Source organism: Anoplophora glabripennis, unplaced genomic scaffold, assembly GCF_000390285.2.
Source record: "Anoplophora glabripennis isolate ALB-LARVAE unplaced genomic scaffold, Agla_2.0 scaffold6, whole genome shotgun sequence".
NCBI classification, from domain to species: Eukaryota; Metazoa; Arthropoda; class Insecta; order Coleoptera; family Cerambycidae; genus Anoplophora; species Anoplophora glabripennis.
In genome coordinates this window covers 244,114-272,085 of record NW_019416749.1, presented here as the reverse complement: position 1 = coordinate 272,085, position 27,972 = coordinate 244,114, and the positions used below count along the sequence as shown (strand labels likewise).

At 33.0% G+C, this 27,972-nt stretch overlaps 1 protein-coding gene across 5 annotated transcripts in view; it reads right to left on the bottom strand.

Annotated features, from left to right (window-relative positions):
• The window catches only part of LOC108911927 (AF4/FMR2 family member 4), a 210,929-nt gene that overhangs the window by 33,426 nt on the left and 149,531 nt on the right, over positions 1 to 27,972 (bottom strand). For all 5 annotated transcript variants that reach the window (XM_018717038.2, XM_018717009.2, XM_018717021.2 and 2 more), the window contains exons 3-4: positions 24,095 to 24,303; positions 14,944 to 15,232 (exon numbers count right to left, since the gene is read on the bottom strand). In XM_018717038.2, coding sequence (XP_018572554.1) covers positions 14,944 to 15,232; positions 24,095 to 24,303 — 498 coding nt within the window. The remainder of the gene's footprint in view (positions 1 to 14,943; positions 15,233 to 24,094; positions 24,304 to 27,972) is intronic.

Sequence of the window (27,972 nt, the reverse complement as noted above, 5' to 3'; positions counted from 1 at the left end):
TTTGAAAAGCACCTTTAGGATTAACGCTGAACTGAACTCTCTAGTTTTATTTATTAGCTCTAATCCAATACGAGAGATACGAGGGTAGTTTCATGAAAAGTGAAACAGTGTAATATTTAGTATATTGACTTTTTATTTTTTTTTTCTCCGGACGGCGCTCATAAAACGCTTTGTATATGTTCAAGCAGCTCGCGGTCGTGTTAATGTTAAGGTTGTGAAATTCCCATAGAACTAACCCCTCAAAGTAAGTACCGCTGCCCGTAGGCAAAACTGACATACATCGATATTCCCGGCAGTAAGTTTGCGAGAGAGATAGCTCGGTCCGATAAGTTGTCGAGTGGCCGGTAACGATAATCGTGATTGATGTCGCTCCCGTCAGCGCTCGACGCTCACTTGCCCATCCGTTGTTTATAATAACTGGTTTCTGGCACAATGGACGCCCGAGCACTATCTTTTTATGGCGTCCTTAATTAAATTCGAGAAGTAATGATAATGACATCAAAAACAGAACGGGAATGATTTATAGCGACGGCAAAAATTCAGGTTTACACGTTCGCACCGAATTTCGACGCGGAAGTTTCGAACTAAATGCTAAATGCTGGGTTTTTTAACCGTGAAATATCCATCAACAGGATTATGATGTCCTTCTCGTGCGTTGTCCGTATAAGCACCAAAATGAACGATTGTCGCGTTCCTAGTTGCGCGGTGCATTCGACTCTGACTTTATGCTAACCTTGAGTAATTTTTACCAGTTATTATTGCACATATATTCTACCATCCTTAACTTACATGGTAAAAAAATTTAATTGAAAATTTAGTTTACAATGTCATCTAGATAATTAAATAGATTAGTCTTATGAAACACATTAAAAAGGAAATGTTAAATTTGTAATGTGCAGTCAATTTAAATCGGCTTGCAAAATAATTGACTTGAATACGTGGGCTCTTCGTAGCTCGCTTCTAAATCTGTAAAATGTTTACAGTGGTGGTCATGGTTACCATCGCGCAGCTGTGAAAGACGGAGTGGGAGTAGCGCATATTTTTTTTTCTTAATAAACGTAATTTGTTCAGGTACGGCGTAAAATTTTGTACTCACATATTGTTTCTTGTGTGTTATTTAAAAAAATGTATCACTTGCAATTCTATCTATTGAAAAATCAATGGTGCGAAAATACTAAACTTTAATGAAAAAGTAATAGAAAAGTTTAGTTCGGACAAATGCAGAAGAATGAATTTTTACTATAAAAAATAATGTTGCATACATAAAATAAAACTACCAATTATATTTGATTTTTTTTTCAATATTTTGTACCTAAATTTCTCCGCCCTCCCTGGTATGGAAATCGAGAGCTGCCACTGATAAAATTCCCATAATAGAAATACAATACAATTCAGTCCGTTTTAATAATATAACAGCAATTACCTCAGACTTAGACTTTAGTCTCTATTGAATTTGTCATTATAGTTTTTCCGATATCAATTGAAGAACCAACAGATTGATAGTATGTACCAGGTTCGGTCGCTGACGCAGCAACTCAGCATTGAAATATTTGAAAAACTTGTTCCCATATTTATTTAACCATAGCCATATACAGGTCTGGTCGAACTAAACGTGGAGGCGATAGAAATGTATACGCTCAGTTGAAGAATGCGAGCGCGGGCAAAGGAAAACGGTCACTGTTGCATTGGGCTGCTGGGCAATAAATCACAGCAGATGACAAGTGGTTGATAAATTGCCCAGCAGTGCAGTGCAGCAATGCGGAATTTGGTGTGATTCAGGTAATTTTAATTTATTATAGGCACCTTCTATCATTCATTCATATTACAATTGCGAAAAGGAGAAATAAGAGGGATATTTTGTTTATTAATATTATCACAACATGGCATCTTGGAGACCTTTTGAAACGGAACAAAACGAAATTTACCAGGAATATAAAATTGTTTGAGGACATAAATAATTAAAATATGTTAAATTATTATTAAATTTTATTACCAGACGTTTTTTTGTATGTTCAACTGATTTCGGAAAGACTATACCTACCAAAATTTGGTTAGGGAGATGCCAAGGCTAGCACTTCCTTTTTACAAAACTATCAAATAGGAAACTAATTATAATAATAAATCATCATTATATCTGTGGCTAGCTTTTTTTTAATTTTAGAGCATGAACACCAGTTTTTAACGTTTGATATGAATATAAAAGCAATGTTTATGTAATTCTTTTTGTATCCCCTAAATTTGAGATATCAATGACTCTTTATAGACTCAAAACAGAAACGCTAATTAGATGACATTTTTTTCCTGTGGGGTACGTTTATTGAGGGAAAAAAATACCAAAGTGGCACCGTCCTGCATTTACTTGACTGAGATTATGGCGGTTTCATAATTTATACGCATTACGACTTGATCACATATCACCATCTTTTTATATTTTGGAATATTTAAAAATAGAGATTCTATGGCTTTGTGTCTGTCTTAACAAGAACACACTGTGTTTGCAAAAATTATCTTATTTCTAACCTTGAATACTGTTCAAATTGCTGCATATTTTTATTCACCATGGAAAATGTTTATAGATGTTCCATGTTTTAAAAACGCTTTGATATTTAAAACAATGGCAATCAAGGTAAGATAAAAAAAGTAAGTGGACGTTGACTCGGCATTCGTATAAATGGTAATATGGGTGAATAACCGAGCTGTTCGTACGAGATTTATTCAGGATTCAAGACTAGATGGCGATACAAGCTACTGGTTTCGCTTCGATTCTACAATGGCGATGGGTATTTTTTCAAAAACATATTAACATACTTGTTAATTCAATAGCTTCATTAATTGGTATTTCCACTGTTGAACAAATAATTTGTATAGATAATAAATAAATGTTTCAAATCAGAAAAACACTTTTTAGGAGCACATAGCCATAATATAATATCCATTTAAAAAAAGTGTGTTGCACACTGGAATTAGCGACAGGTACGTTGAATTTCCCGTAAAATTTCACGCTTCCTAGCATTTTTCCGAGCTACTGAACATCGAAAAAATCGACTCGAATTGTCAGTCCAGTTTTTTTCAGGAATCTAAAAAGACACCCCAAGTTTCAAAATAACAATGAATTGTCCACAATATTCCGCACTATTCTGCTAAAATAACCATACTGTATACAGGGTGTTAGAGATCAACTTGGTGTACAAAAGTTCGATTAATTAATGAATACTGTCATAACTACGTGCATGGAACACCATAAAATACAATGTTTATCACTTTTTTGAACTTCTTTATGCTTAATTCTAAAAAATAATTAGCGTTGTAATAAATTTAAAATTCGATAAAATTCATAGAGCAGCGACAACGGTTTATTGACATGAGATGTCCAGCAACCAGCATTACGTAATTCAGTTGGTATCTGGATTCGACCGCGTCGGAGTGTTTATTGCGTACCACTACTTCCTTTTCTTGAGGTGTTTTCCAGCTAGTCCTTTTACCGTTTGTTGAAGTCGCCCCTAAAGAAAACAAAAACCACAAAGCTGTGACTAAAACGTTAAGACGGCCGTTAAAATTAACTCGGTAATTTTAATCGATACCGACTTCAACTACGGTTTTAAAAAGTAAATGTTTTCGGACGCTCAAAACATCGTTGTATCTAATTAGTTATCTGGAGTAGAGGTCCTAAAAATAGTAGATCGATTCGTGAGACTGAGATGGCGGCAAGTCGACTGCCTGATGCAATATTATTAATCCCACGAATAGATTGACTTCTAAATAGTTCGAGAGAATGGGCCTGTCCGCAGACGGTGTTAAATGGGGACGAATCGATGTTGGATTTTTCGTCGGTATGCGCGTACCGGATGTTTAATCTCTTAAATCAGATATGAGCGCCGCACAAGGAAGATTTCGATCAGAGTACTTGGCTGGAAGATCGTTAAACTTATGCAGATGTCATTTTTATTTCCGGAAAGATATATTTTTTACTATACAACTAAAAAAATGTATATCATTAAACAGTAGTAGGTGGTGCGGATGGAGTTTTATTCTTTCAACTGTGCATTTGGCGTTAATAACAAATTTAGCGATTTTTTATTAAATTTTAATAGGTTTGTCTTCAAATGTTTAACTTTTAGTACATAGAATTTAATAGAAAAACTAAAATTGATGAAAAACAACTAATATATTTCTCTCTAATGTAAATATTACTTTAGGAAGCACAAGTCTAGGCTGAATATGGTCGTCTCGTCGCAAAGCAATAAATATTACAGTTATATTAGGTAGTAAACATTTAGAGTTCATTAACTTTTATTGGATATCGCGAGTAATTAAATTTATTTAATTAGTCCCGCAATGGAGGAAAAGTTCTCGCCTTTTTCAGGTTCTTTAATTAATCGGTGTGCGATTCTCTGTTGCAAACATGTGCGGGGATATTAAATTCAAACACTTTTTTTTATTTTCATATGGGATATCATCCGTATTATTCCTGTGATTATTTAAGCTCTGCAACTTTATGACACTAGACGGAAAAAACATATTAAAATAACTAACAGAATAGCCAAAGCTAAAACATTAAACTAAAAATTTTAATATTATTACCTGTGGAAGCTAGAAAATATCAATTTGGAATATAAAAATTTCCTACAAAGCAGTTTCCGACGTGCTGCATAAATTAAAAATTTACCTTACTTTCGAATTTCGGAAGGGTTTTCCGAATATTATGGAGCTCGAACGGAAGGAACCGTAAGAAAAAATTAAAGTACCATGTTAAGCTATAAGCGCATCACTCGTTCCCGGAGACTACAATCCAAAGAGGCCAATTGTTCAAATCTAAGGAAGACTTCAGAGTAAGAGCTCTGTGGATCTATCAAAGAATGAGATCGATCTTGATAAAAATCCAGATCTCGGTAATTCCCGAGAGAATGATGGAGTAATACAAGATGGCGCTCAACGTGGGGCTGAAACGTTGCCCGATATTCCAAGGGAGTGTGGAATTGTCTCAAAAGAAAAACTAAGCAGAATATCCTTGTATAGTTATGGTTAGACTTATTTTGTAAAACCGTATGACCACAACACATTCCAATTTTTTTTATGAATACTTAATCGTTTAATTAGCCATACTGTTCACATTTCATTGGTAAAACTCGGTTATGATTTCGAAATTAAACCACTAAGTAAAAATACTTTTTACTCAATGATACAAGTTCTCGGGATCAATTGGGTCATTTGTTCTTCGTTTGATGACCGAACAACATAAAGAAAATCGTGTGGACATTTGTCGGCACCTCTTTGAATAACCCAATGCGCCCTCTTACTCAGCTCTGTCAAATAATCAGTTTTAGTTTAAAAAAACAGAGATCGGTTATTTTCTAAACAGACCTCGTACAAATTGGGCGCGTGATGAACAATCGCTAAATTTGCGAAATTTAATCCCCGCTTTGTTTTAACAATGATGAGATAAGATAGGAATTACATTATTTTTACCTGTTTACTACCTTATTACGGTCCCAATTAATTATCTGCACCTAATTTGTTTACAGTTTCGATTTCTTATCGCATTACCTAAAATATTTTCTAAATCCACATAATGGCTTTAGGATGTTGTTAGTTGCGTACTAGTTTGCGTTCAAAAGCACCGACTTAAAAAGCCTTGATGAACCAATAAGTTAAAGCCAATTGATTCGGAGATACAGTACGGAGAGACTTAAAAAAGTATCGCATTTCCGCAAACACGTCGTGACGCAGATTGGTAAAACTTGAACTAATGATTTAACTAATCGAAGGTAAACTGAAATGGTACATAAATATGTCAGTCAGCGTTACCATTGAAGACCACAGAATTTCGACACTTGAGTATTTTGGAACTTTGATATGTAGATATGTATTTATATTTAATTTTCGCCTAATACAAACAAATCTTTTTATTTTATTCGAAAAATGAACAGTTTTCGCATTAATTATTTTTATTTTAGGATTTCTTTTTTTTAATTTATGACGTTCATTAATATAATCCCCGCCACTGGTTAATTTTTTAACATGTAATGGTGTATTTCGAGGATTTTTTAATGGTTAAGCACTATTGATAGATGTAAACAATTGAAATTGCAAAACGGTGCTTAAAACTAACAATAATTAAAATTGTTAAAACTTGTTGACAACCTCTGGAACTGACTCCTGTATAAAAAGTGTTGGCCGCGCACTGACCGTTTTTTGTAGTAAAGAGAAAAAGCGCTGGTTCAATTTTAGGTTGGTATCAGTTCTGCTTTAGTTTTCGTTACGAAACTGTGCGGAGTTTGAAGCAAATTATTATTAGTGCGAAAATATTTTAATTAATTTTCCTGGATTACTTTAATTGAGGTTTTGTGAAAAAATAGGTTGTTTGTGGCGCATATGTGTTAATAAGTGTGAATAAACATGCAAAAATCGCGCGTCAATACAGTAAGAATGATTTAACAAATGGAGTCGCTGATGAAAACTGTGGGACTGCACCAAAATTAGCAAAATATGTATTGAAGATGAATTGTTCGAGGCAAAACGTCTGAATCTGGCTCGGGCTGAGACGGTGTAGTATTGGGGGTCATGAAGGGTTGCAAAAAATGTAATAAAATTTCCAGGGTCGTATTTAAAAAAAATTAAATTGATGACGGTTCTGAAGAGATGAAACAGTACAAATAAAAATTGATTGTGTCATTCGATACAGGGCAAAAAGTTGCTATGAGAAAGTGCCCTTCTTTTTCAAATATCACCTCAAACAAGGTTAAAATGAAACGAAAACGGATTCCGTTTTTTTTTCAAATATTTTCAAAACTAATGTTGGGAGCGTTGCCTTGGAAAACAAAACACTCTCAAATGTCTTTATCCATTACTGACATGTTTTAATTATTTTTGTGCACATTTATATTCATAAAAAGGATTCATGGTCAGTGAAAATGTAGATATGATTCTGATTTTGGGAGAAGTTCAAAAAGAGAGAATAAGAGAAATTGCGATTTTACAGACAAATGACTTACGTCAGCAATGAATCACAGAAAATTTTGTTTTCCACAGCAACGTTGATAAAATCAGTAACCAGACTTCATCCAGCAGTCGTTTTCTGCATACATATTGTTTTATATCTTTTGGACAGGGAGAGATGTAATGATGATGACATAAAAAAAAGTGAAAATGGGAAATATAATTTCGTTGACATCACTGCCCTTAAGGCCTTAAACGTACCAAGAAGATATTTCAACTTAAATGCTTGTAACATAATACCATAAAGTAGGGTTTTTTGTCGAGATGTCTCTAAGCGAGAATTCCCGGGAAATCTGGCCTTACTAGAGACGAGAAAAGTGTCGAGAAATCGAGAAATAAAAAAATCACGCGCGTCTGAAGTTCTTGATTGGAGTTTGTTTCGTTCATGCGTTCAATTCGTTTCTCGACAAATAACTGAGCGGTTAAAGTGGTTTCTCGACTAGCACATGATTTATTTATTTTAAGTTTTTAAGGCTTTAGTTTACTTTGACGATTCTTATTTTTTTAATGTTTGTAAATTTTAATAATGTTGATGTTGATTCTGAAAATATTTAGTTCCTGTTCCTTTAGTTGATTATTTTTATTTTATTTTTGTTTTGTTAATTCAAAAATTGTGATTATAAGTGATAAACTAATAGGAAGAACGCTTCTGTATCTTTAAATTAAATCTTGTTTTTTTAAGATTTCTTCGGTTAAATTCCTTATTTATTATTTTTTGTTTAATTAAAAGACTGCATGATTAATGATAATTAATAATTATTGGAAGAAAGCTACGATTCAAAAACATTGAAAAAAACATAAGTACAATGAAAGTGTTTAACAAAAAAACAAGTTAAAGGTTTTTAAGAAGAAGATACTCAAAGTTTAATTTAGTTTTGTTAGTAGAAATAGAAACATATAAGTAATTAATAAAAATACTGAATAAATAATAAATGTTAATAATGATTGTTAAGTATAATAGCATGTTTATATTTCGCATTGCAATACCAAAATTATGACTTTTTTAAGTCTTTTCTCATGAATGCGAGAATTCCCGGGAATTCCTAGTCGAGAATTCTCGAGTCCCGAGAAAAAAGTAGGCCGAGAAATCAGAAATCCTACCACAAAGGTGCCTGTTTGTGGTTTTCTAGTTACCCTTTCTGTTTTTCTGTAATAGCGTTCAATAATCAGCTGTGTGTCACTCAAGATAAATAATCTGAGATATCTCCACAATTATCACTTGAAATTCTTACAGCAATAAATCAATTTTAAGTGATACAAATATTTCTCAGAGATGTAGTGACATTGATTACGACGTTATATTTTTTAATATTTCGAACTTAAATTTAAAAAATATTAACGTCACCCCATAAATGGATCACCACTACCAGCAAATCCATCGAAATATTGAGTTATGTGAGTGGCCCGTCACGCGGCATCAAATTGGGCGATATTCTGTAACCAATTTGACGGACTAGCCGGTTCATAACGTCCTGTCCGGCGGATTGACGATAAATCGTCATCCTCGGTGGACAGCAAGGCCCATTTCGCGTATTATGATTTACATCGGAGTAAGGCGCACTGGGAGAAATAATGGGAGCGCCATGTGGAAAATCGTGTATTCCGTGTTGCCGATTTCGCTTAATCTTTCCATTTCGACGTGATAAGGGCGGAATGTGGAAGGAAAGTGGCTGAAGGAAGGAACATTTTATTAGACACACCTGAAAAACGGAGTAATTTTATGGCGGCTGTGTAAACGTGTAATTTGGAAGTATTCCGCGTGTCGTAACATGTCGCGCGGCGCCTTCTAGGGTTTTATGAACGAACTACATGTCGTGAGTAAAGAATGGTTCAATTACCTGTGCGGACGGCTTGACTTGAATGCAAAATATAACTAAAATACTAAAGATTAAATGTATAAAAAAATACTAGGGCAGATCAATATGGACTACTAGCGAAATAAATAAAATAGACCCCTGAGTTTGGAAACCGATATTAAGAAAATGTAGAGGCGAACAAATTTTAAATTTGGACACATACAGCATGAGATAAAGTAATCATAAATGAACAAAATAGTTGTATATTACAGGGGCGTAAGATTAACAGTTTTCAACACATATTAATATTGAGGAGTTTCGTTACAACGTGACAACAGCGCTTACTTAACGCTACGCAGCTGGTGCATACCACGTGTGCATGCGGTAGACTTGTCCTGCGGAATAAATGTAAACAACTATTATTGTGACGCATTTAGTAAATTTCAAGACAATTGTTTTCCAGTTTTTAAATAAATAAAATAAAATGTATCGTTTTTGTAGTACAAAGATAGTGTTGTACTGAAATTTTAGCTCAATTTTTAGTAATTATGAATCTCTTAAAACAGAAGCTTAACTTTCAATCAAATTATAAATTTAAAAAATATGTAATTAAAGTAGGTACCCAAAGATTCACGCCGTCCAAATAATCATACGTATTAAAAATTATTTAGGGACCTACCAAAAAGCAAAATTCAGCAATTTTTAAACGCACAAGTACAAAGACTACAACATATGCTCAAAATATCCACCACCATTTTCGATGCACGCGCGACACCTTCGAATCCAATTTTCGCGCACTCGTTGGAAAACACCTCAAGAAAAGGAAATAGTGGTACACAAAAAACACTCAGACACGGTCCAATTCCAGATACCAGTACATCGTATTATCAGCCAATGTTGTCACATTGCTCGATATGACTTTTATCGAATTTTAAACTTATTACGATAATTATTTTTTAAAATTAATCATAAAGAAGTTCAAAAAAGTGATAAACATTGTATTTTATTCTATTCTATGCACACAGTTATGTCAATATTGCTTAATTAATCGAAGTTTTGTACATCAAGTTGAAAATTTTGATCATTTTTTTCCCAGAAAAGGTTGAGTTTAGAACCCATGTCTTATAAGGTTTTTTGTTTATTTTAATGTATTCTATCGTCTGTTACAATTAAGGCAGTCAATTCTTCTAATACCCTGTTACACTATTACATCGTTTGCTAAAATTTCAGTTAGTTTCGTTATCCCATTTTTAGTTATTAATGAAAATGTTGAAAAAATTACGGTTTTCTGTCTACAAAATTGATACCTCTCACTTTAACTTGTCGTAATTTTGTTAATTGATAAAAAAATTCCAAATTTTTACTGATGATAAGTCGAACTATTATCTGTAGGACTGTGAACGTCATTCGCCTCAAAAGCTCTTCTTTTTTTTAATTTTTAAGCAAAACAGAAGGAAGTGTTATCTCCGTAAATATTGCGTTCTTTAAAAAAAAAAAGAAAAAAACTCACACAAGTAATAAATAACTCTAAACAACAATCTGAAAAAAGTTGTTAAAATAATAGTTATAACGGTTGTACTGGTTATATTTTATTTGTAGAATAATTCAAACTCTTCGGATATATGGTGCAAATTTCAATTTTTTTTGCCCCAACGTTTTGTTAATATCGGTTTCCAAGCTCAGGGGTCTATTTCATTTATTTGAATAGTACTCTCCTGTGTTCGTTCACTTTTCAAAATGTCATAGACCTTTAGAGCTTAAAACTGCATATTGCTTATAGCAATAGTCTGTTGATGACTAAAAATATGTTAAGTGTACACATTTTTATCACCATTTAGGAAATTAGTGTAATTTCAAATTATTTTTGTCAAACAATTAAGTAGTGTGCGTGTATAGTTTAAATAAAAAAAGTTAAAATGGTTCATTTCTCGAATAATGTAGAATTAGTCATGAAATCCAATTTCCTCGAAAGTGTCTAAATTTTTGAATTTTTAGTGACAATTCTCCCCTCCTCTCATTATCTCTAATTGTAAACCAATTTTTGCAGTTATATTCGAAGATTCATCTACAAATATCCAACATTTTCGAAGATATCGAATAAATGTAATATTTTTCTTAATTTCAACACACTGTATCTTGAATATGTCAAATTGTCAAATTTAAAATTAACTTTCACAATTCAAATATTAAACTAACCAAATTTGTATTTCTTATCAATAAGCTTAACTTCAACGGAACAGGTTCTATATAATAGACATATTTAAAAAAATTAAATAAAGTGATAACATTTTATTTGACAAATGTTATCTATATGATAGCAGCAATCTAGGTACATGTGGAAAAAAACTCAAATAAATATTTGGTGCATTTATAGTTCATTTTCAACTAAAATGGACATTAAATTTCAAATAGGTACTTTTTTCATTTGACCAATTCTTATTCATTAGTTTGTTTTAACCACAATTAGAATATTCACGTTGATTAAAATGCCTTATTGAATAAACAGTAGTAATTTTTTATTTAATTGTAGTTTGTTTTTGATTTAAAGACAGTAAAAGGCTAAAGTAAAAGGCTTTGTCGTAAACATATTCACTCACGCATTATAAATTATTCAATACAGCTTTAGAAGGCATTTTTTGTGGATAACTGGTAAAAGTCACAGCCTACGTAAGTAAGCTGCGTGCGTGAACATACACCACAAACCTAAAATATTCTTTCCAGATGATGTAAACAAATAACAAAGATGTCAGTTGATGTCTCACAACCAGTGGTATAATATTTTGAATTATTTAAACTAATTACGTGCATTTTAACATTTATTCTATTTGACGCGTTGAAAATATGTTAAATACGTGTGAAAATCATTACGTTTTTTAAATCTACAACAATCTAATACATTTTATTTATTTCAGGCCACGAAATTAAAAAAATATAATACCTTGGGACTAAAGAGCTTTTTTAATTCCTTCTTGGTATATAAATACTCTAATTTGCATTTCGTATATTAAAAATTATGTTGTAGTCCCTAATTTTAGGGTGGAAAGTGATATTTTTAGTACTCCCAAGAATAAATTTAATTTTAACCTCTCTAACAAAAAACAAACCAATATTTGCTAATGAAATTCAAACAGTTACCGTAATTACATAAGCGACTGTATAATTTGGTGTGGCCTTTTTGTGTTCAATTTTTATTCCACTGGTGCATTATTTATTAATTCAAACCTTAATTTTATTTTCTCTGAATATTGTTACGTCAAATTATACCAATTTGAAGTATGAAAAATATACTGTTTAGGAGAAAATAACACTTAAACATTACTGTTTGAAGATTTTTAGCTTCCAGCAATGCAAAAACCACTATTGTTATCTATTTATTAATAACAAAAGTTTTTTCAGATGATCCCCACATTTTGCGTTACTGTAAATGTTATGTATCCTGACTATTTTCTCCTACACTGTTCTGTTTTTCAAACTTCAAACTAATATATAAGTTTTATAAGATGTGACAAAGTCTAGGAGAAAAATTAAAGTTTCAACAACGATTTTGGCATAAAAGTCAACCAGGAGTGGCGACACTTGGAGGTATGCTCATTAAAAATATCAGAATTTGGATGTCACTGAGTGTTTTAGAAATTCTAATTCATTTAAGTTACAATTGTTGTATAAAAAAATCTTCCATTTTAATGGAAAAATATATAATTTATATTTATTATTTATTCTGTTGAAATAAACTTATTTTACAGTCGAATAAATAAAAAAAATGTGCAATTCAAGAAAAGCAAATGTATAGGATTTTTAATTGCAAATACAGTTTTAAATACAATGTAATCGACAGAAAGATCAGCATCGTATAAATTTGCCCCTTGTTATTCTTCAGAAAATTTAAAAGTTCTTGTTTATGCTTGTTTTATGTTTGCCTTTGGTAAACTTTATGCTTTTTTAATAATTAATAATTAAACTTATTTTAAACAAAAAATAACTCCGAAAATTACTTGTTTTACAAATAAAATGCGGGGAATATTTTTTCTATGAAGTACAATCAAATTAATTTATAAAACTTCCAAAATCAATAGCATCGAAATTTTAGGATTCCTAGAGAGGACATAGCTGTATAGAAATTTAGTGCTTTTTTTCTTTATTCAGGGTGTTAGAAGTTTGAGTGCCTTAATTTTAACAGACGATAGAATACATTGAAATGAACAAATAACTTATATGACATTGGTCCTAAACTTAACCATTTCCGAGAAAAAAAAAATGATCAAAATCTTCAACTTGATGTACAAAAGTTTGATACCATAAAATACAATATATCACTTTTTTTAACTTCTTTATGCTTAATTCTAAAAAATTATTAGCGTTGTAATAAATTTAAAATTCGATAAAATTCATATCGATCAATGTGACAACATTGGCTGATAATACGATGTACTGGTATCTGGAATTGGACCGTGTCTGAGTGTTTTTTGGTTACCACTATTTCCTTTTCTGAATTGGATTCGAAGGTGTCGCGCGTGCATCGAAAATGGTGGTGGATATTTTGAGCATATGTTTTAGTTTGTTTTGTACTTGAACGTTTAAAAATTACTGAATTTTGCTTTTTGAGAAGTACCTAAATTATTTTTAATACAAATGATTATTTGGACGACGTGAATCTTTGGGTACTTCAATTACATATTTTTCAAATACATAATTTGATTAAAAGTTAAGTTCCTGTTTTAAGAGACTCATAATTACTAAAATTCGAGCTAAAATTTAAGCACAACACTATTTTCGTACTACAAAATCGATACATTTTATTTTATTTATTTAAAAACTGGAAAACAATTGTATTGTGTGAAACCAAATGTTTCATAATAATAGTTGTTTACATTTTTGTTATTCCGTAGGACAAGTCTAACGCGTGCACACGTGCTGTGTCATCAGCTCTGTAACATTAAGTTAAGCGTTGTTGTCACGTTGTGATGAAACTCCCCAATATTAATACTCGCTGTATTTTGAAAACTGTTAATCTTACGCCTCTGTAATATACAACTTTTTTGTTCATTTATGATTACTCTCATGCTGAAGTAATGGCAGTCAAACTTGTTACATCCTGTTTATTTGTGACACCGCAAGTTTTCCTCAACCTATCTCAAACGTCTTTCGAGATATTAGTGTTTTTAAAAAATGTAACTTGCTAATACGAGTAAAGCAGTTTTGGATTAAGGTATATTCGGCCCATTTATAATGATTTAGCCTCAAGATGATCTGGTACTATTTGTGCTCTTAAAATTGAAAACCAATCAATACGACCCTATCCAAGGAAAATAGTACGAAACAGGACTAAAGTTTATTTAAAAAAATCTCTATTTTTTTATGGTTAAAGTTTAATTTACTCAAACTGGGACACCCTGTATATCTGGGAACTAAAATGGCTCGAGCCATTATTCTATACTTTTGGTATTAAAAGAAGCATTTTAATCTCTTGCTATACAGGGTGAACCGTTTTTTATTTCCCATCATTAGCACCTCGGTCTGTAAGAGATACCAATACAGCAGGTTACATTAGAAAAAAGTTTCACATTGTTAGTGAACAATGTCTTTAAAGTCTGAAAGACAAAACAGACGTTCAAAAGTTAGGGTTGGAATATTTTTTACAAATTTTATTTCCACATTAGAAAAAGTAAAAAAGAAATAACTAAAATAAACGGCAGATCGCTGTAACCAGGATAAAAACTTTTTTTAGCAAATTTGAATTCTTTGTATGCTTTTATGGTAAAATAAGGTATAAAATTAAAGACGGAATTTTTGTTTGTTCCAATTATTTTTTTTTAAATATTGTAGCAACGCCTACAGATGTCTTGCTTGGATCTGATTTGCCTACAAATACATGAAGAGACGCAGTTGTTTGTAATTTAATTTACTTCCTACAGTTCATAGTTTATTAAATGCCACTGATGAGAAATAAAATACAGCTCATTCTGGATACTATCTCTAATTATCTTCCATCTATTTGGAACTTGCAACGTTCAAGGTAAATCTAATTTAATGAACGCGGAGTAAATCCTTCACAGAACGTTTACGGAATAAGTGAGCGAATTCTGGCCAACCTTTGTATGTCCCGCCGAGCGCTGCATCATCGTCCGCAAAGCAATCAAAACGGCGAACGTACCTGCTCGTAGGGACTGCGTGGAATTCTGTCGATGCCGTGGAGGCGAATAGATGAAGAACTGGACGACAGCGACAACGGAGGCGGTCCCTTTGCCGGCAGGATGCCGTTGGATCGGTGGCTGACGGTGCCGCTGCCGTGTTTGACGGGCTGGCCGGGGTAGCCACCGCGGCCCCCGTAGGGCGGCTTGCCCTCGGCCGGCTTGACATACCCGCCCCTCTGATGGGGGTGGTGGAGGTGGTGATGGTTCGGCTTCTTGAATTCCGTGCGTGATTCGGGCGCCGGCTGGAGTCTGAAACCGAAAAGGAATGTCAACTTCAGTATGGTGGGGACACACATAAAAAATAGATCACCCTGTATATTAGGCATAAGCCAAAGTACCTATAAAACATTGCATAATTACAAAATGCATAATTATTTACTTATTTAAATATTTTTATTTCTGAAAATAAAGCTAAAACTTAGAATTGTTTTAAGGAGGTATATTGGGTTTACTCAAATGCACATATGTACTTGAAATTTATATAGCGTACTACCCAGTGCTCCCTCTGTGCGTCATATTTTTTTGAAATTTTTTTTGAATCTAGATTTTGAGATACTGTTGTTGAAAGTTGTTCATTTTAACATAGGTTTATATGGCGAAGATGGACGGTGCGGCTCTTTTTTTGCGCATAACTGAGAAAAAAATTTAGAAATTGTGAAACAAAACTTTTCCATAGACAGTACACAATATTATCTTATTTTTGATGTAAAACTAATGTAAGTTTTGAACATAGTACAGCTGTATTAATTAGAAACAGAAACCAATAATTGCATTTGTCTGACTTGAGGATTAATGTGGCAACGTCGCAATCAGCTGACAGCAAGGAAGGGAATACATTTGAAAGACTTGAAAAAACTAAATTGATTTCAAACATGTACATTTTTCCTAAATCCCATGTACATTGTTATCAACAATAAATTATCCACAACAGATGATTTTTTGTAATGTTTTTAAAAAACTAGATTAATTATTAAAAATGACTAGGAAGCTGTGATATATTTATTGGAATAAAAAATACAGTTGATAAATCCTTTTAATATATTTAATGGTTTATAAAAACATCGTAATCATTACCCAGCAATATTTAGGGTTACATAAAGTTTTCTTTACTTGATTAATATAATTAGTAATACTCGAGATAAAAGCATTTGTACGGAATAACAAAGGAACATAGATATTTCTCAGCAAACTTTATATCTAAAAAATTAGTTATAGTTGCAAAACTTTTGTAACATTACTAAAATAGAGATTAAAAACACGAACAGTGAGTAATAATGTAATTTCTATCACAGAACCTTCAAAATTGCATCCAACATTTTCTTCGACTTGGACGAGAGATGGGCGCGTGTGTCATTTCATTTCTTTAGAACTAAATTAACATAATTCTCGTTGTTTACCAGTTCACATGATTTACGGATTTTAAATAAAGGATGTATCCTTTATTTAAAATCAGTAAAGAAGATTTGTAAACCTTCGCGAGGATAATACGATATATTTGCTATACAGGGCTGGAAAATCCACATGGTCCATCTGCGTTTACATGAGAGGGACAAAGTAAAGTAAAGAAATCCTAGACAAGGATGGCTATAGTGAAGACGTTTCATAATCTGAATAGTCTCCGCCCGTTTCGGGTTAGAAGTGGGACTGACTATTCAGATTATGAAATGTCTTCAATGTAACCATCCTTGTCTATCGCACGGATTTCTATGTCTTACTTTATCGCTCTCACGTAACGGCCGATGTACCATGGGGACTTTCCGAACCTGTATATAACAATAATATTGTACACAGTTTAAACACAATATATTTTTGAACGCGTACGCATCTTTACCCGAATTTGACGCGCAATATTTCCGATGTCCGAGGTCTGTAGGTTCGCAATGTGTACAACTGCTAGTCAATTATTAGCGCTGTTGCCACATCTACATAGTCTTTATGCGTTCATTAAATATAATTTAAAACTACTTAAATATGATATTTTTATGTTGTTAATTAGTCAATATGTATGCTATGTGCATATGAGTAGATTTCTTTGCTATATAGATAATGTTTATCGCAAATAATTTCAATAGAATTCAATTTTTTCAAATTGGCAGCGGGTATTAGTCCCATAAGAAAAGCATAGAACCCCCCCTGCGCTCCTCACTTCCCTCGGACCCCGATATACCTTCTTAAGGAAAATGCGTTTTTATTACAGATATAAAATATTCTTAAATAAAGGACGGATTATTCTTAACAAATATTTTATAATTTTATAATTTGCATAAACTCAAATTAAGTCTATTTTAAATACTCGTTTATTTGAAAAGAACTTTTATCATCTTACTTCAAATAACTTGTTCGTGTTGCAAGAACAGTTTTTTTCATTGGAATAAATTAATTCTTAATTTACAGATTTGCTGATAATACTGATCATATTTTTGTTCCTTACTCAGTTAAAATCGTATTAAATTACTCCCTTCTGCACTCTATTAATAGATCAAAGTTGATTTCCGCACAATACAATATGTATATGGGCTATTATTAAATTTAATATCGCACACATTACAGGAGCCCACGCCAATGATTAAAACTGAAAGCATTCCGAACATCTAATCAGTAGATGCAATTTGCCATGCCCTAATATTAAACACAACACTAAACTATTAAGCATTTGAACAGCTGCCAACGGATACGTTTGTTACCTTGTCAATTCCAGTGTGACTCAAAGTAACAAATATAAACACACTAGATTTCTTTCTTTTTTGATGACCGTACTAAGTGAACTACGAAACGGGAATACATATTTCGGAAATCGTTATTCTGTTGTCAGGCATACGGTTCGTTAAGTTGATGACTATCTCGGTTAGCCAAAAGCACAGAAAAAATGGTACATATCTTAAATTAAGTATATATTACGAGAATCGAACATGTAATGTAACCTGTAATGTAACGTTCTGTTCGTATAATAATTGAAACGGGTCTGCGAATAGAGCACGCGCCTACATTGAGCATTCGTTTCATGGGCGCACCAACCTATTTGACGTCAGTTTTAAACAATTTAAAAGAGGACGCAATCTCGCAATTATGCGCCCAATATATTTACCAAATTTTCAAAGCCCTAAGGTGTCATTCGCGTAAAGTTTTTATATTGTCCACAGATTTCTTGAAATATCAAATCTTTCAGTAGATCAAAACAATTTTTTCTAGTATATAAACATGTATGCCACCAACGTCGATTTTTTGTTTTCTTTTGCACGATCTGCTGGAATTATTAAGGCACCATAACATCAAATTAATAAGTAGTTCCTCTTTATCGAGCATCATCGTGGTGTTTGTGGCGAATTCTGTAGAACAGTGTTACATGTTACATTACATGTTCGATTCGCGTAATCTAAACGCACCATTATAATATGGTGGCTTTGTACTTCTTAAGATAACCGAGATCCCAGTGGTGCAACTCAAAAAGCAGCCACTCTGTATATGTTTGTTAGTTATACTGGGTAGCCCATCGAAAACGTACCGCAAGGCATTACAGGGTAGTAAAGAACTTTTCAGCAAAATCCAAGAACATGTCAAATTTGGAAAACTTTTGGCTCAAAATGCATAGCAAAATCTTCAACCCCCTAAGTGAGGGTGCTATCCCCTAAATTTTTTCAAATGGGAATGGAGGTCAAGTGGGGGGTCATTAGAAAGGGGTTTTAATTCTCTATACATCGATTCTTACTTTTTGAAAATCGATTCATTATTTTAGAAAATATGCAGCTTTGAAAATACGAACAATATTTTTGACGAGAAATGCGAAAATCGATTTAATTTTACTTCAAAACTTACGGTATTTTAGGTATCAGGTGGAGTGCTGTAAACTTTGCTTTTAATGTGCCCCTAGAGAAAGAAATCTAAAGGATTTAAGTCGGGTGACCGAGGGGGCCACTAATTGCACCTCATCGTCCTATCCAGCGTCCTGGAAACGTCTCATTTAGGTAATTGCGCACATTGAGCGAGTAATGTGGAGGAGCTCCGTCTTGCTGGAAAATCAGTTCGTGTTCATTGTAAGCAGGGTCGTCCTCTATGATATTTGTTAGAGCTGGGTCGATGACATTTTGTAGTAAATCCAAGTACATATCGCCTGTCAAATTTCCAGGAAGGAAAAAAGGACCTACAATGGAATTTCCAAAAATACCTGCCCATACATTCAACTTCTGGGGGTGTTGGGAGTGTGTCTCATGGAAAATCCTTGGATTGGTATCAGCCCAGTAACGACAATTATGGCGATTCACTAAACCATTCAAGAAGAACGTACACTCGTCCGAAAAACACACATTAAAGAGGAAATTATCGTTTATCGCTCGTTCAGTCATTATTTCGCAAAATTGCAAACGACGATCAAAATCGTCTTCATTTAGCTCTTGCACTAGCCGAATCTTATAAGGATGGAATTTGTATTTTTTTAATATTCGTTGGACACTTGTACGACTCACTCCTGTCGCAGTAGCCAATTGCATTGTACTCAGCGTACTATCCATTGCCACTTGCCCCAATACCGCTATTTCCGTAGGTTCATTTAGTACCGGATTTTCAACCTGCCTCTTTTTGTTATGAACGGAGCCAGTTTCGCGAAATTTGGCCACCAATTCGCGAACAATTTTTCCAGACGCATGTTTCTCAGGATGCCGTTGGTTGAACAGTTCGGCGACCCGATTTCCGCATTCATTGTTTTTGAAAAAAAGCTCAATAATTTCTACTCTTTCTGGAATTGAGTACACCATAATTAATCAATTTAAAAGACTCGGCAGTATTGGTACTCTTCAACTACAAGTCACAAGACAGTTATCTAGCAACTTCTTGTGGCCTATCTAAATACGAAACAAAAAGCGGACAATTTTTTGCTCACCAAAATCAGGCTAAAGAATTCGCAAATCAGAAAAAAAACAGCGAATTCTTTTGAAGGAATTTACCAAGCTAATACCGTAAGTTTTGAAGTAAAATTAAATCGATTTTCGCATTTCTCGTCAAAAATATTGTTCGTATTTTCAAAGCTGCATATTTTCTAAAATAATGGATCGATTTTCAAAAAGTAAGAATCGATGTATAGAGAATTAAAAGCCCTTTCTAATGACCCCACACTTGACCCCCATTCCCTTTTAAAAAAATTTGGAGGATGGCACCCCCACTTAGGGGGTTGAAGATTTTGCTATGCTTTTTCCGCCAAAAGTTGTCCCCCTCAGAAGCAAACTTTACCTGTTTTTGGATATTGCCGAAAAGTTCATTACTACCCTGTAATGCCTTGCGGTACGTTTTCGATGAGCTACCCTCTATTTAAAGTCCAATAAGTTATTTGTTGAATAGCTGGTTTGAGATTACTTTTTATTAACTTTTTTCTTTTTCAATCGTATAATTAAACCTAGAATTAAACAATAAACATCTTAGTTCTATCCGTTTCCTTACACAGTTAATCGAAATTATCAATGAAATGATGGAATCAAAAGCGAATTATTACTATAAAACATAGTGTATGTTTTCAATGGCTGCATGTGAAATAAAGTCTTATTTTCAAGGGTGCTACAACAAACCCCGCCGGATTATTGATTTCATTACGTGGGACTGTATCAAGCAGAAGCAGAATAGTCGCCGTTAAAAAAAATCACCGAGGAGTAAAAGGTTATAGGTCGGGCCTTATGTATACGATGCAGTGCAAATAAATAAGAATAAATTATTTCCTCTGTCGTCTCAGTAAGTTAAACAGAATAGCTATAACATGCAAATTTACGTTTCGTTAAATTCTAGTCTGTTTTTCTTGGCGAGTACGGTGGAAATTATTGCGGCTACCGTCGAGATCAAAAGCGGCACAAGTTCGAGGGGAAATAAAGAGACAGACGTCTATTCTAGCCGATTCTACAATTTCACTTTAATAAATAATTAATACGTATTATTATTTTCTCTTTTATTCATTAACAACGATGGTTATACGGCTATACTCGTCGAAAACATTTATAAAAAACATGTGTGACCCACTTTTGAAAAGTTTTAAATAGAAATTTGAATGCTTTTTTTGTTCCTTTTAGTAGTACGTAGAACGAGTACAGTTGAAAATATGTTTTATTTTCCATTTACGTGTCAATTTCTAACTATACTAACTATAATTTCAATTTATTTGGAAAACATATTCTGCGATGCTTATATAATCCTCAATTAACTCTAGAAAGTCTCTAATTAACCTTATTCTAGATAATTAGTTTGCTCGAATTTTAACAAAAAGTAGTAGCAAATTACTCCAGTTTAATTGGTCGACGTGTCTATATTAACTTGATCTAAGGGATAAAAAGCTTATAAAAAATATGTATGTACATTCCCTGAAAAAATTATTGCTCCATTCTAAAATATGCCCCAAAATTAAAATTCAAATGTTAGTTTTACTCCAAATTCAATTATTGTAATATAGTAATGGTATATTTGATTTGTAAACGAACAAATACAATTAAGTTGTTTATATTTAAAAGAAGTTATGTGGAAGTGGTAGAAATATATACGACCAGTAGAAGAATGGGCGCGCGGGCAAACGATGTATAACACAGCCGCATTGGGCGACTAGGCAATAAATCTCAGTTGTTGACAAGTGGTCGATAAATTGCCTAGCAGTGCAGTGCAGCAATGCGGAATTTAGTGTGATTAAGGTAATTTTAATTTATTATAGGCACCTTCTATTATTCATATTACAATTGCGAAATAGAGAAATAAGAGGGATATTTTGTTTACTAATATTATTACAACATGGCATTTTGGAGACCTTTTGAAATGGAACAAAACGAAATTTACCATCAATATAATGAAATTGTTTGAACACATTAAATTTTATTGCTAGATGTTTTTATACATGTTCAACTGACTTCGAAAAGACTATAACTATCGCTGTCTGTTTTTTCAAAACCAGTGTTTATTTTACCCAACAATTTCTTTTTTTTTTAATTTATTTTGGAATAATTGAAGTGTGTCCTCAAATGGAAATTCTCACGTAACTTTGAATTCTAAACAAATTTCTTTAAAGGCATTTTTTCGTTTCGGTAAAAATAAATAGCATAAACATATTTATTTTTTATTTCCTGAACACCTCGTTGATACAAACTTAAAATTCTGCAAAACAGTCGTTTTAAAGGATAAGCAAAGTTTTTATTGAGAATCAAGTAGTGCATACATGTTTAGCGTTTGATAATATAAAATCGAGCGCCTCTCGTAAATAATCGCACACTAATTACCTGAATAATGATTTTTTTTTCATAATGAAACGATTTTTGAATTGAGTTCAGTATACTTTTAGTAAAGAAATTCAAAATTGTTCATTTCTTTCATTATCAGAAAGCCTCTTATTTATTCAAATTGAAATATATTCGCGATCTAACCACGTATACGTGACGGGAAAATCAGCTAGGTAATAATGTATTTTCTAAGTTAACGTGATTTACGAGTAGCGAGCTATACGGGTCGTACGTTATTGGCTTCACACTCGTTTATTTATAACAGGTAGCACGATCATGTAAATATTTACCTAATTGATAGTCATTACAGTAACCCAGATAGTATCAATCCGTTTCATCAACGGCGTCGCACAGACAGTCTGCGGTGATATTTTTCTATTTGAGCTATTTCGATCAACGGGATCTAAGTATAGACGTAGCGATAATAGTACCAGTATTTTCTACTAATTTACGTATTTATACTTATAGCACATTGTAAGTTCAGTACAGGACAAAACGAGCGAGTCCTTAAATCGTTTTTAGGTCACAGCTTCATAAAAAATTATTTTACTTGCTCATGGGTGTAATAAATTGGTTGACTTCGACAAATTTTTATTAAAAATATAACTCATTCTATGGCGCATTTGAACGAAATTCGGAATTAAAAAAAAAGTGTCATTAGTCTTTCCTTTTTATATATATTTTGAGATCCACAAGTCAAGACGAAGAATGTTAGATGTCCGATAGAAAAACATTTTGAAGAAAATAAGAAATTTTTTTCTTTTACTTGGTAATCTAGGGATTTTGTATATCCAGTAATAAGGAAGTTTGCAACTATGTATACATTTGAGTAGAGTAGCTCTAGTATTGTAAAAAAAATTAGATCGTATTTGAGTTAAAAATTAAGAAAACCGAGTTAAAAATTATAAAGTAAATTGAAATGAAAACCCGTAAAAGTGTATTAATGTGTACAGAAACTATTTTTACGCATCAATATTAATTTAAATGAATTACCACATGCTGCCTGGAGATAAATGTAATCATTTAATAAACCAGGCGTCATAAAACACTGACGTCGTTAAATATTTATGTCGAAATTTTAGCTGTTAAATAAATGAATCGTTTTTAAAGAAGGGTACTCCTGTTGCAAATTTTATTATTAATTCAATAGTGTTCTAAACCTCTACTAATTCGGTCAATCTTCTGTGAAATAGTGAAATATACGGGGCGTCCCAACATAAGTACACAAATGCATGAAATGGGATAGGAAATTAGAAAAAAACTGATTGTCTTAAGAAAAAGAAGACGTGTTTTTAGGAAATATGCGATAACGATTCACAATTAATCTTTTAGCGAAAGATCAGCTAGCAGTGGTTAAATTCAAAGTTTTAAGTTGCCCTTCCGACATATGAAAAAGTTGCTATACACGCAAGTCATTTCGACACTAACTACTAAAAAACTAGTGTAAACACCATAGATAAACACGTAAACACTGACGGAACGACGATTGTAAAATCGGATTTCAGTATTCGGAGTCGCTGAGGCCACGTGGCTTGTCCAGCTATGTAATGGCTGAATGTACTACAACTTCAATTCATTTTTTTCGCGGAAACTATAAGGATTTTACAAAATTTTTTTTAAGATATTGACTCCATTTCTCACGCCGCATCTATTCCCAAATTTTTTACGAAAAGTTGTGAATCACCCTGTATACTATAGCTGAGTTGATCATTTTTAATAAATATTTGTCTACAGACACTTAAATTTAAGAAATAAATGAAAATCTCTCATATATTCCTCAATGATTCCTCTAAAAAATTGTGTACGTGACATGGTTAGCACGTTGATTTTGGGACGCCAGGTACTTGCGGCGATTTCCTAAAGAACACGTTTGGCTCACCTGCTCGAAGCACCTGCCACCGGTGGTCCAGAAAGCATGGACATGTGATGTCTCGGAGGAGGTGGAGGTGGACCGCCCGGACTTGGTGGGACTCCATCCACGCCGATCAGTCCGGAGTCTTTTTGGTCGAGGAAGTGTCTCACCCGTTGGAAGTCGCCTAGCTTACTCTGGATCTGTTGGGTGACCGGGTCGGCAGTGGAAGGGTTTATCTGAAATCAGTTGAAAGGAATCTGATAATTTACGTTCTCTTCGCAGCGCTAACAATTATGCAATGTATTAGCCCCTCACTTGGAACACGATCGCAAAAAATAGAGGTTATAAATATTTTCTCTTTTAACTTTTCAAGTTATGCATTATTACATCTAAAAACGTACATTTCAAGGTAGCGCTGATAGATTAATATAAATTATAATTTTTTACCTATTCAATTCTAAACATATAACTATGACTAAATTATTTATAATTGTTAGTTTTTGACCATCCCTTTGACCATCTATATAAGAGTATATTAAAAGTATATTAGACAATTTGTTTTCTAATCCATCAAATGTAATAAATTTGACATAATCTATACATTTTAATATGCTGGTCTGCCCTTTGTTTAATATAAAGGGTATATCTTTGAATGGGAGGTCGTACTTATACGAAGGATACCTTTAACCTTTAGAAACACGTATCAATAGTTTATTTTTTAATCTTTTTTTTAGTAATTTTCATACCCCGCCGCTGGACAAGTTAGTGTTATTTCAAACAAAAGGACGTTACTTACAGCGCATGCACAATTACACTGGGCTATGCACTGTTGTCAAATATAATCTCATAATTTAAAGGAAAGGTTATTAAAAAGCAATAAATTGCGAAAATTTTTAATTTTATAAAAACAATTTTTTTTGGCGTTTCTTCCACATAGACATCAAAATAATATGGTGACATTAAAATAGCACATCGTTGTCACAGAAAAGCAAAATGATTTTTTCATTAGTTTCTGACTTGGTATTAAAAAAAGTTATTTACAGTTAGTAACGTATCTACGTACTAATATTGTTAATATTTAATAAAACATATAAAACGTTTTATTTTTTACAGAGAATGGAACGTTTTCTTAATGTTCGGCGCTTCGACCACAGTAATATCAAAAAAATATGGTGACGGTATGAACAAGAATTAAAGTGCATTAAAAAAAATTATTATAACTCGATTAGTTATTTGATTTAAAAAAATTGTATACAGAGAAGACGTACCTCTAAAAAACTGACCCCTACCTAAAATTACATCCTGTACCTATATGTATTATACGTTTCTCCTGTTGGAACAGAAGTCAAGGCGACATGTGTATGCAGTATTATACCACCACTACTAGAGTAGAAAACGTATTCAATAAGGCTGGAGAGTTGAAAATATCACAAGGTCGTGACGTCAGCTTTTTAATATTTATATCTAACTAATCTCTAGTTCATTGAAAAATATATATATATATATATATATATATCTGTTTATGATCCCACATTATAGCTTAAATCAGTGAATCTCAACAAGTGCATAGCCTTTCCGATCTCAATTGAAGAACCAAGAGGATGACAGTACCACGTTCGGTCGCTGACGCAGCAACTCGGCATACGCCCAGTTGAAGAATGTACGTGCGGACAAACGGTGTATAACATAGCCGCACTGGGCGACTAGGCAATAAATCTAGTTGTTGACAAGTGGTTGACAAATCGCCTAGCAGTGCAGTGCAGCAATGCAGAATTTGGTGTGATTCAGGTGATTTTAATTTATTATAGGCACCTTGTATTAATCATTCATATTACAATTGCGAAAGGGAGAAATAAGATATTTCATCAATATAATAAAATTGTTTGAGAATATAAATAATTAAAATATGTTGTTGGCCAAATGAACATATAATAGAAATTTTCTACACATTATATACAAATTATTATAATTTTTTAACTTTAACTGAAAACCTTTTTAGGGATGCCTATGAAACTAATTAAATTTTATTGCTAGGCGTTTTTATACATGTTCAACTGACTTTGGAAAGACAATAATATTTCTTTCCGATTTATAATAATGAACATTTTAATGCACCTGCATTGAGATGGTGATGCGTAGAAAAAATTGTATCATTTGTACGTTTAATTAAAAAAAAAATGTTGAGAATCCCTGGTTTATATACAGTATAGAACTTGAAGTTATAATTGAATCGAAGATTGATACAGCGTAAAGTATACTGCCAAGAAAAACGTATAAATAATATGTAGATAATTACATAATTTATCACAAAGCGAATCCAGGCAAGTTGCAAAGGAACGCAAGCAATTCAATAATTAATAAATTACAAGTATTTTTAAACATAGCGCTCCTTGGCGAGTGTTACTTATGAGTTATTTATACAGCAGATTGTTACTAAGCGAGGAGAGATCATCGCAATTCCTATATGAAAGTGTGTCCGCGACCACACTACCGAGAATCGACGTTATTCCGCCGGTTTAAAAAAGTATCCGTGCAGCTGGAATCGGACGCTTCGGAACTGTTAGTTATAAATAAAGCCGGTGAGTAATCTCCGGGGAAGTTGATTCGTTTTAAAATCGCTCAAAGCGCAATTCATTTACCGAACTAAATAGAAACGTAACGACGGATGAAATGTTTCCTCGGAATCCTGGGAAAAAAATTAAAGTTCTCGCCGACGCGACGCATCTAGATTCGGTGGCACTGTGTTGTCGCATTCTGGTTGACTGCTACTAATATAATCAACCTTGTCCCATTTAGGCTTCCGCTGCCATCTCTTTAAGACATAATGATAATTTGAAAAGGAGGTAATTAATAAAGACAGAATTAAAAGTATATTATGCTCACAATGGCAACACACCGTAAGAGAATCGTGGGGTTCCAGACATAAGACTAAACTAATGACAGCAAAAATGAAATTAACGAGGAAAATAACAGGAATAACTAAATGGAAGAGAAGAAATAAATAAGAGGCTAAACTCAAATACATTCATCAAAGATCAGCCAAAATCCATGGAACTGGAATTGAGCACGTCAAAAACATCAATTTATCGCATTTTGGCCGAACATTTGGTCTACCAAAAAGTGTGTGCAAGGTTTGTACCACACAAGTTGACTGACGTTCAAAAATTTCAGAATTCAACATCATCAAGGAGCCAAAAAAGTGGTATATCTACAGTATCTATGTCACCTTTTTGTGGTACAACATCCCAAGTTTGACGTTCATGTAATACTTCTATCTCTTCATCTATGGCTTTTTTACACAATTTCTTATTTTACCTTAAATCTATATCTTCATAAGTTAACGGAACGTCATTAAGTTAATAATGTAAACATTGCTTCATCATTGTCATTAAAATCTGTTACATAATCATCTTGCCATTTTGGTTTTTGTCGACTTCTTTTTCCTCTTGTTTCTTCTTGTTTCTCTTCTGGATTCTTCTTTTTCTTTTCCTTTGGTACATGATTATATGCAGTGCAACTGTTAAAATTTTACCACAAAAAACTGACTCACCCTGTATTTCGCTCTGTTTTAAACCAGCTAGAATAATCACGATATTCGAAAAATTTTGATTTTCCATTAAATTAAAGCAAATGAGCGGTTTTTGCTTGTCTAGAGCACACGGACTCTATTATAATAATAATTCATCAACTCTTGCGTCACACCAGTTAATTAAAATGTGACAAAAACAATAAATTATTAGCTAATATGCATGCGCAACCTTAATGTGGTCTCTAAGAAATATACTCGTAATTATCTGCTTGTAATTAAATTTACCCAATGGGTTTAATTTATCAGGTCAATTGACGCATGGAATTAGCAAAGGTACACGGTAAATAATAGCAGCCATTACTTAAGCAAAAATTAT